At 35.6% G+C, this 9470-nt stretch overlaps 3 protein-coding genes across 4 annotated transcripts; 2 read left to right on the forward strand and 1 right to left on the reverse strand.

The window, feature by feature from the left end:
* Positions 1-222: 222 nt before the first annotated feature.
* Positions 223-2259, forward strand: LOC124350955 (deoxynucleoside kinase-like). Of its 2 annotated transcripts, none has more exons than XM_046801692.1 (7): positions 223-278; positions 534-802; positions 874-1027; positions 1112-1268; positions 1335-1513; positions 1580-1698; positions 1763-2259. In XM_046801692.1, the coding sequence occupies exons 4-7, from the start codon at positions 1146-1148 to the stop codon at positions 2014-2016; spliced, it is 675 nt and encodes a 224-aa protein (XP_046657648.1). In that variant the 5' UTR covers positions 223-278; positions 534-802; positions 874-1027; positions 1112-1145; the 3' UTR covers positions 2017-2259. The 2 variants fall into 2 exon arrangements, with proteins under 2 accessions (XP_046657648.1, XP_046657647.1); XM_046801691.1 differs by having other exon boundaries at positions 534-788.
* Positions 2260-2303: 44 nt separating this feature from the next.
* LOC124350958 (deoxynucleoside kinase-like) lies at positions 2304-3409 on the forward strand. The gene is made up of 4 exons (XM_046801695.1): positions 2304-2419; positions 2519-2706; positions 2782-2900; positions 2976-3409. The coding sequence occupies exons 1-4, from the start codon at positions 2315-2317 to the stop codon at positions 3206-3208; spliced, it is 645 nt and encodes a 214-aa protein (XP_046657651.1). The 5' UTR covers positions 2304-2314; the 3' UTR covers positions 3209-3409.
* On the reverse strand, positions 3367-6885 carry LOC124350949 (long-chain-fatty-acid--CoA ligase 4-like). Its single transcript, XM_046801685.1, has 11 exons — positions 6631-6885; positions 6424-6556; positions 6131-6346; positions 5751-6071; positions 5257-5425; positions 5057-5194; positions 4713-4989; positions 4460-4650; positions 4145-4383; positions 3856-4045; positions 3367-3767 (listed from the first exon to the last, which is right to left on the reverse strand). The coding sequence occupies exons 1-11, from the start codon at positions 6636-6638 to the stop codon at positions 3526-3528; spliced, it is 2124 nt and encodes a 707-aa protein (XP_046657641.1). The 5' UTR covers positions 6639-6885; the 3' UTR covers positions 3367-3525.
* Positions 6886-9470: the final 2585 nt, after the last annotated feature.

The raw sequence follows: 9470 nt of genomic DNA on the forward strand, positions 1-9470 counted from the left end.
TTGGTCGTTTGTTTTAAAGACGGTACCCATATACACCCGGATATCGCGTTTCTCGGCATGTTGCCTGTAGAAAAAGAAAAAAAAACTAAGTCTGACGTCATTCGCAGACTGCCGGCCACAATATTTCGACACAACGATAAAACTGAGTTGGATATATATATTCTAAAAATCTGAGAGACGCAGCGTGAAGTGATATAAGAAAAGGCGAGTCACGTGAATCATCCCTTCCTTCTGGTAGCCTATTGAGCTGAGTTGTTTTTCGCCTTCGACTCATGCGTGTGAGTAAGCTCATTTCTCTTTGCCTTTTGTATTTAAGGCAAATTTCGATCAAATTCGTTCACTATCTTGTTATTTGCTCTTTTGCTTTACCGTTTTATTTAACATTATGTTTTCAAATCCTGAGAAAAAAATTATCTCGATTTGATTCGGGTTCAGTTCTAAAAATTCTCCTGTTTTCTTATCTCTCCCCCATTTTTCTTACCATAAATTCAATGAAGATTTAATTTATGGTTGTTTTTTTATTTTTTTTTCAGTTCAAAATTAAATCCAGGCTCTATTTTTCCCTCTGGATTGGGCATAATTTGATTCCGGCGGCCGGTTCCGACTTCCGATCCGGATTCCGGAAAATCCAAGGCATTTTTTCAGAGTATTTCACTATTTGCTCCACTGTTAATAGTTTGGCATTACGTTTTCAAAAAATCAACAAGAACGTTTTTACTTTTTACAATCCGAAATCCCAATATTTTCTTGAAATATTTTACATTACTTCGTTATTACTTACTAAATGTGTATGAAATTTTAAGTATTTAAAACGGATATGGACCAAAACTTTACATATATCACATATCCTTCGTTTACGTCTTATTATTATAGGTTTGTACAAGAGAAATCACGATTCCATCCACACAGCATCTGAATTTGTTCATTCAAGTTAAAAATTCAAGCTAGTAACCTGCTGCTTTACTTGTATTATTAGCTGTTATTATAACCCTTAACTGAAAATTTCTTTCAAAGTGGAGGTTGTTAGGTAAACTGGTTTTCTCTATTTCTACTGAATTTTCTTTCCTCTGTATATTTTACAACCTTCTAACAGCTTTATTACTAAATCTAGGGTTTCCAAATATTGGAACTTACTCAATATAATAATGGCTTCATGCTCTAGAAAAATCAAGAGGCCATTTGTTGTATCAGTTGAAGGTAATATCGGAAGTGGAAAATCATCATTTTTAACACATTTCCAGTCATATCCTGGAGTCAAAATTTATTCAGTAATGTCATAGTTTATACTTATTGATAGAATTCTTAAATAATGCAGTTTTCAATATATATTTTAGGAACCCGTTGAGGATTGGTGTGATGTTGGTGGCCATAATTTGCTAGCTCTCTTATATTCAAATCCAGAAAAATGGAGTTTTGCATTCCAATCTACTGTACAACTGTCACGTTTGAACATTATTTTGCAACCCACAAATGCAAACATAAAAATGATTGAGAGGTCACTTCAAAACAACAGGTGTACACTATAAAACTTCTAAATTCTTAAAAATTAAATCTAATAAATCTTTATTTCTTATTCAAGATTTTGCTTCCTTGAAATAGGGAAGCAAATGGGAGCTTTGTCTCAACCTGAATATGCTGTCTTGACAAAATGGTATGAGTGGCTAGAAAAGAAAGCAGACATAGGTTTAGACCTCATTGGTAATTAAATTCTTTATTGTTAGGCTTTCCCAAATTATTAATGAATATTTTTCTTTTCGGAAAGTTTATCTGAGAACGAGCCCGGAAGTTGCGCATCAAAGGATGAAAAATCGCAAACGTCCGGAAGAAAATGAGGTTCCACTTTCTTACATTACGTTGGTTCATGATTGCTACGAATCTTGGTTGGTTGGCGACGGACAAACTACACCCAATTGTCCAGCACCTGTGTTAATTTTGGATGCCAACCGTTCCCTAGAAGAGGTGTTTAAAGTTTATGAAGAGAACCGAGATAAAATTCTTGGACGCCATAAACCGTAGTTTTCAGCATTTCCGACGGCTATATTATCAGATATGCACAACGAAGTTTTTCTTCGATTTTTTAAATAGGGTAGTGTTGCTTTATTCATGAGATTGAATTGTTCTGTGTAACAAGTACAATCTTCATTCCCTGAGGGGCGTGAGGTTATTTAATGAGAACACAGAAACTGCATTATTGCTGCAACGCATCGGGGCCTTTGTTTCTCTTATCCAAATATGGGAAAATATAAACAGATGCAATGACGAACGTTTGAAAGATGTTTTTTCTGGTCTTCATACCTACATTTCATCTCGTACCATGAATGAACAAAGTCGGGTTGTAGCCATTGAGGGGAATACTGGATGTGGAAAAACGGAAGTTTTGCATTGGCTTTCAAAGTTTCCTGATGTGATAACTTGCGAGGTAAGTGCTTTATCAATTGTTTTAAAGTTGTGAGTTGTTTTTACTTTCAAAGGATTTGTAACATTAAATTTCTGAAATTGCGAAATATACTTTCTTTAGGAACCAGTAGAAACATGGCGACATTTTTCAGGGCAAAATTTGTTAAATCTCAGATATACCAATCCCAAGCGCTGGAGTTTTGCATTCCAAAATCTTGTTCAATTGACCCGTTTGAAGATGTATGGCGATAATGAAAACAATAACCCGCAGACTGTCAGATTCATAGAAAGATCTTTGCACAGCAACAGGTGGGTTTTTCTTGTCTAGATGAGAAAATACATTTATGACTTCGACGGCTCGAATTTTTCAATTGATTTTTATAGATACTGTTTTTTGGAAATGGCGAAAGAAATGAAGCATTTTCATGAAATTGAGTTCACTATCTTAGTAGAGTGGTTCAAATATCTGGAAAATGAACCTCGCACACGGCTCGAACTTATCGGTAATCGACAATTATTTACTGAAATATTTGTATAAACCTGTTTATTGATAATAACCTGAAAGAAACGATTGACAGTTTACCTACGGACATTGCCTGCTGTGGCGTTGGATAGGATTAAAAGCAGAAATCGCTTCGAAGAGCAAAATATCACAATTGATCAGCTTCAAAATATTCACAGTAAATACGAATCCTGGATTTCAAATGGTGCGTCTGGATTCAAATTCGTTATAATAGATGCGAATAATGATGCGAAAACTGTCCAAGAACAAATCATGTTCCATTTGAAGGAGCACCATATTTTAAAATAAAACCCTTAAGAAGTTTACAAAGTTCTCCGTTTTTAACTAGTAAAACATTTTAATTAATACATTTCTGATGTTCATTAAAAAAACTACAGAATTAAAAAAAAAAGTTTACACAAAACACCATACTATGTATCAGTAATTAAGATTCTTGTATATGTTGGAAGTGTTCAGTAACGGTGTATTCCATAACGGAATGGGATTTAGCACGAAGAACAAAATTAAAGAGATTTAACAATGTACATGTCCCAAATCCAAAGAGATACTACAATAACACTGAACATCATCACAGATTCTAACAAAACAACTTTAGGGTATTAAAGTTACGAGTACATTCGATCGATGGCTGCTTTATATCGATCTTGGACGACTTTTCGCCTTAATTTGAATGCTGCAGTAACATGTCCAGAGTCAGGCGTCCAGATATCGGGGACAAGTGTGAGAGCTTGGGGAATTTCAAATTTTTGTAATCGACATTTCGCTCCGTGTTTCTGAAGTTCTACAAGAACTAATTTCTCCATTTGTGGATTGCAGAGCTCTTCAAGGGTGCTCATTTCAATCCCATCTACGAAAGAGATTACATTAACATAAGCAAAAATAAAAAAATACTCGTATATTAAACTAAAAATTAATAACAAAAACTTTCCGCTTACTTTTTTCGGCTAAGTTTTTCAGGTGATCAAGGTTTGGTACTAATAAGGCCACAGGAAATAATTTTGTTGGATCAGCATAAATGCAGATATTATCGACCAATGGGCTGATTTTCAATTCGGATTCTACTTTACCCAACGATACATATTCGCCATATTGTAGTTTGACCAAGTCTTTTTTCCGGTCAATAATCTAGATTAGCAATATAATACAACGATAAATCACCGAAGAACATGAATGTAATAGAGATAACTTGCGGTTTGTATAACCTTCAAAAGAAATAATATTTACTTGGAGAAATCCTTCCTGTGAAAATTCCCCAATGTCTCCCGTACGGAACCAATGCCTTCCATTCTCATCGTAAAACTCTTCTTTGGTTTTTTCGGGCTGTTTATAGTAACCAACAGCAACATTCGACCCACCAATGTGAATTTCTCCGCGCGGATTTGGCCAATCTTTGATTCTGTAATTTCCCTCTTCCCAGGAAACTAACTTGACATCACAACAAGTAAGGGGTCCTCCGGTCATACCTTCAAGAGACACAACGTGACATGAAGCGCTGACATAATTGCATATAGAATATATTGAGTGTTGATTGTAATATACCCAAAGAATTATCATCGAGATCCATGACAGTTGTAGCAGCGCATGTTTCTGTAAGGCCGTATCCTTGTAAGACGGGACAGCATAATGTAGTTTTCAAAGATTTGTGCGTCTCCGGTGCCAGAGGTGCACCACCGGACAAAACGAACCTAAGGCGTCCTCCAAGCAATGCACGGATAGGCTTGAATAATGTCCTTTACAAGAAAAATAATTTTAATTTCAACTGAATAATAAAATATCTTTGGCATGAACTTACGAATTAATAATGGGAGTTTCATATCCTCTGTCAGTCCATTCATTCTTGTACTCCATAGCCAAATTGAAAAGCATTTTAGTAATCGCAGGACCTCCTTCTATTTTTTCTTGAATGCTTTTATGAATACGGTCAAGAACGAGAGGTACGCTAGCGATGATGGTTGGTCGAAGGACGGAGGCATCACCTTGACTACCTCGTTTGATTTTACTCGATTTATCTGTCATAGTAAGCGGGGTCGAATATCCAATTGGTATTCCATACAACATCCATATACTTTCTAGAAAGTCAATGAAAATGCCAATGATATTTCTATTGAGAAAAACTGCGAAACATTTCCACTTTACCTGAAATCAGCTCTAGTACGTGAGCCAACGGAAGGTACGCCATGTAAACGTCGTTTTCGTAGAAAGTGGTCACACTTGTGTACCCCAACATAGCATTTACAACATTTTGATGACTCATGATTACTCCCTTTGGTGATCCTAAGAAAATATTTAATGATAATTAACGAAATCAAAATAAAACCAATAATTAAAATGTATACCAGTCGAGCCACTTGTGTACATAATAATGGCCGTGTCATCAGGCTTTGGTATCAATCCCGATTTGCTTGAAAAGTCACCGAGTCGAATAACTTCTTTGTACGGGAGTACTCCAACTGTGTCTCCATAGCCATTCGAATCTAAAGGTTTTAATGGGTCTTCCATGACAATCTACATAATAAAGAAATGTGAACAATTTGTTGTGATGATTATTGTTTTCAATGTTAAAGAGTAATTGAAATTTTTTAAGTGATTAATGTAATATTTAGTTGTGTGGAAGTTAACTGAACAAAATATTAAAGAAAATTCTTGCATATTACTGCTGCAAGTGATTTTATGATTTAATAAAAAGATTGGGTAATCACGCCGATAAACATTCCGATAATACGCGACAAGACAGGCTTGTATAATCTTTACTTGTCGCTTTACTTGTATAATCCTGTTTTAAAAAATCAAACAACGTCGAACTATGATCAGACATAATAAGAACGCTTACCAGTAAAGAGACATTTGGGGTACATGGCAAGATGTTCTTGAACTTAGGTAGCAGTTCTTGAGAGGTAATAACACAAGAAACTTCTGTTTCATTAATTCCATGAATAATGGCATCATCACCAAGAGTGGCATATAGTGTAACTATTGGCATATTTTGTTTCATGCACCCATTTGCAGAAATTAACCATTCAGCTCTTGTCTCAGCAAACACCACTACATTTTCTCTTGGTTTCAACCCCAACTCCCTCAATCCACGACCAAAGCTTTCTGCTTCACTGTCAGTTTGAGTAAATGTGCGCCATTGAAATTGACCCAACAAGAACTATTGGAAACACAGACATGTTAAAGTTTCAATTAATGATATTAAAATAGTAATTGTACCTTTTTAAAAACCCTTCCATTGGGTTGCATTTCATCCTCTTCAGCCAGAATTTCTCTTGTTCCAAGAGCTGATTTTTGGCCATGCTGACGCACTGCAAAACGAAAAACCTTTTCCATGGTATCAATTTTATCTTGGAGGAACCTAGCATGAACATCCCTGATTTCTGTAACACTTCTGTATAGAATGAAATCATCTCCACTGGTCAATGACACTGCCTGATTTAAAAAGAATATATAGTGATAACAAGAAATTAATTAAACTTAACAGGTTGTGGTTCAACTAGTTTACTTACCCTTAACTTGCTACGATTAGCTTTGACATTCCATGGTTTTTGAATTATATAGTAGATGGGCCATGTTATAAAAGTGTAAATACTGAGGACACATCGAATGAAAAGAAGAAGTGCTGATTCCATTGGTTTCAAACTAAAAAAAGAAAACATACATATTTTTCAGCACATAAATCAAAGAAGTTAACAAAGAATACAATGAGTGTATACCTCGTCATCTTCAGCTTATTAAATCTTAGCAAAGATGCAGCTCAGTTATCATCGAAGAGACACCACTTCCGTTGCTTCACAAGGAAACGAATCAACGTCGTCTGTACTCTGTGGAAAACTGTTGGTGTAATCATACATTACAAGGCCACGAGAAAAGAAGGACGTTTATTATTGCCATCGTGCCACGTCCAAGGCCATTTTTTTAGGGGGAGGGGGTTGCTCACTACTAACTGTTTTTTTAAACGGTTAAAAACTAACAATAGATTAGAGTTATTAGAGTTATAGGTCAAGGACAGATGAAAAAGACAAATGCAGACGCAGCATCAGCGCAGCATTCGACAAAATAAGATTTTGCTGAATCGCATAAAAAATAGTAAAAAAAATTAAGTGAAAACTTTGTTTTTAATGAGATGGCATTTCTTAGCGATTTAATTATGTATACCATAATATGCAGCTACAAGATAATTTTTTAAAAAATTATGAATTAAAAAAAAATTTAGTTTAAGCAGAGCTATAGAAAACTAATATAAGCTCTGGTTTAAGTTCATTATGACATTTTTATGAACCTTGACATTTATACACCATATAAAAAGTGCCAACAATGCGGTGTTCTAGTGCCATCTACCACACCTACACGAAACATTATTTCTTAAAATTATTTATAGTTTACCACGTCTTCTTTATCTATGGTTCGGGTTCGGGAGCCACAATGACAGAGATTTACATCATAGCCTAAGTCATAAGTATAAAATTTTTGAGGCTAAAACCAGGGGTATTGAGAGATGGTTGCCAATGATCATGTTAAATTTCCCATTCGAAGGGAAGCTACTTTTTTAATTTTTACTAGCGAAATTTCAAATTTGTATGGACATGATACGGAGGCCCCTTTGAATCAACGCCATCTAGGACATTGCGACACATGGACATTCAAAGAGACCTTTTAATAAAATAAGCGGACCCCTTATAGTATAGTCAAATTGGCCATTTGACCCCAAACAAATTATTATCCGTATTTTTGTTCGTGAGCAATATTTTTACCATAACAATGTAGTTATGTTTAAAATACTTGTTAAAAATATCGTGTAGAATATGTTTAAATCGTGATTTCAAATTTCTTTTTTGTTACGCGTGTAAATATTCTTTTTTATTGAAATAAAAGATGTTAAAAAATATTAAATGGTAGAAAATCTTTCATTCTCGAAGTGCCCCAATTTTGGTGCAGTTATGAAGAGATTTAGTATTAAGAAAAAAAATGAAACGTAAAACCATGAAGGAGGAATGGAGGAGGAGCTGGTCGGGCTAATTTTTGAGGCGATGATGATATTTGCCTCAGGGGAAGGATTCGTTCCTTTTTCTGTCACCAGATGCGGAAGAGTAATGAAATCTGTGAAAATCTGGGCTTTCGCTGGTTGCTAACTTGCTATCATTACGGGTTGGCGCAGTCTAGCAGATGAAAAGTCCGTAACGGTGGCAACCAAAATAAAGCCTAGATTTTCACAGACTCTTCCGCATCTGGTGACAAAAAAAAATTCAAAAATTTCTGCAGGGCCTTATGGAAGCAGCGTCTCCTCCTTTCCTCCTTCATGGTAAAACCACCTTTTTTTCTGCGCTTAAAAAGTGTTTCCGTTTTTAACACAGCGCTAATGGGAAAAATGTTATTTTTTTGAAACAGTATTTTCGTTACATCTTAGCACATAGAAATCCCCTTGGATTCATTTGATAGCTAAATAATCATTCTATCTTTATCATTTGTATTTATTCAAAAGGGGACGTTTATTTAAAAGTTATTTATGAAATTATATATCCTATGTTTTCACATTTTCTCAAGTGTTAAGTATTAGTGTTGAACACACCCGCTTGGTTTTGAAATGCCACCAATAAAGTAAACAAAGCAGAAGCATGTATATGCGACGCACCAAGCGGGTGTGTTCAACACTAATACGTGACTTCGCCCTCACTCCTTCGCTTTTTCCATTGTTTCCTATGTATCAAGTTCCATCTATATCGATATGCAAGGCCTTGATAGTTGATACATAGGAAACAGGGAAAAGCGAAGGAGTAGACAGAAGAGGGGGCGAAAAGCACATATACGACAATCGGCAACGCCGAATAAAATGCCTGAAAAATGTGTCGAAATGGGGGTATCACGAAAATCGTGATATCTCAGACATCTCAGCGAATTATAAAAAATCCTTTTTGGATTCTGAAAGAGGGATGAAAGGGCTAAATTTTTTATAAATTAGTTTTTTTGTAGAAGCCGAATATACGGCTAAAAGCGATGTAGTCGGAGGGGGAGACTTTGGGTTTTCGTGAAATTTCACGATTTTCAATCTCGATTATATCGGAAACGAAACAAGATAAAAATCCGGACTTTATTCCGTTGGAATCCCCGTGCAATTTTGAGCAGAATAGACCTAGTCCAAAGAGTTAGAGTCCTTTTCCGGATTACAATCAAAAAACGACCTCCGTAAAAAAGGGGGTATTTCGGTGCGGTTGAGTGGGAGATTGCTTGTTAAACAACAATCCTAACGCAATTTAGTTCAAGTGTATTTTAAGAAAATTGTTAGTTATTAAGAATGGTGGTGTAATTCCTTCACTTTCCTCGGATTTTCGCGTTCCGACGAAAATTGGATTTTTGCTAACGCCGAGAAAAACGCCTTTTTCCATGAGGTTCTCTCGCGCGTTTCCAAACTTTGGGTAGGTACTGTATATGAAAACAACAATTTAATCAACGTCGGAGAATACACTTTCTCGTCGGTTCAGCCTCCGCGGAGCAGTTCGTGTAAGATCGATAAGTCGTTCTCATTTACAATTGTCTACAGAAATTGTGTTGCATCAAT

This window comes from Daphnia pulicaria, chromosome 7 (assembly GCF_021234035.1).
Source record: "Daphnia pulicaria isolate SC F1-1A chromosome 7, SC_F0-13Bv2, whole genome shotgun sequence".
Lineage (NCBI taxonomy): Eukaryota > Metazoa > Arthropoda > Branchiopoda > Diplostraca > Daphniidae > Daphnia > Daphnia pulicaria.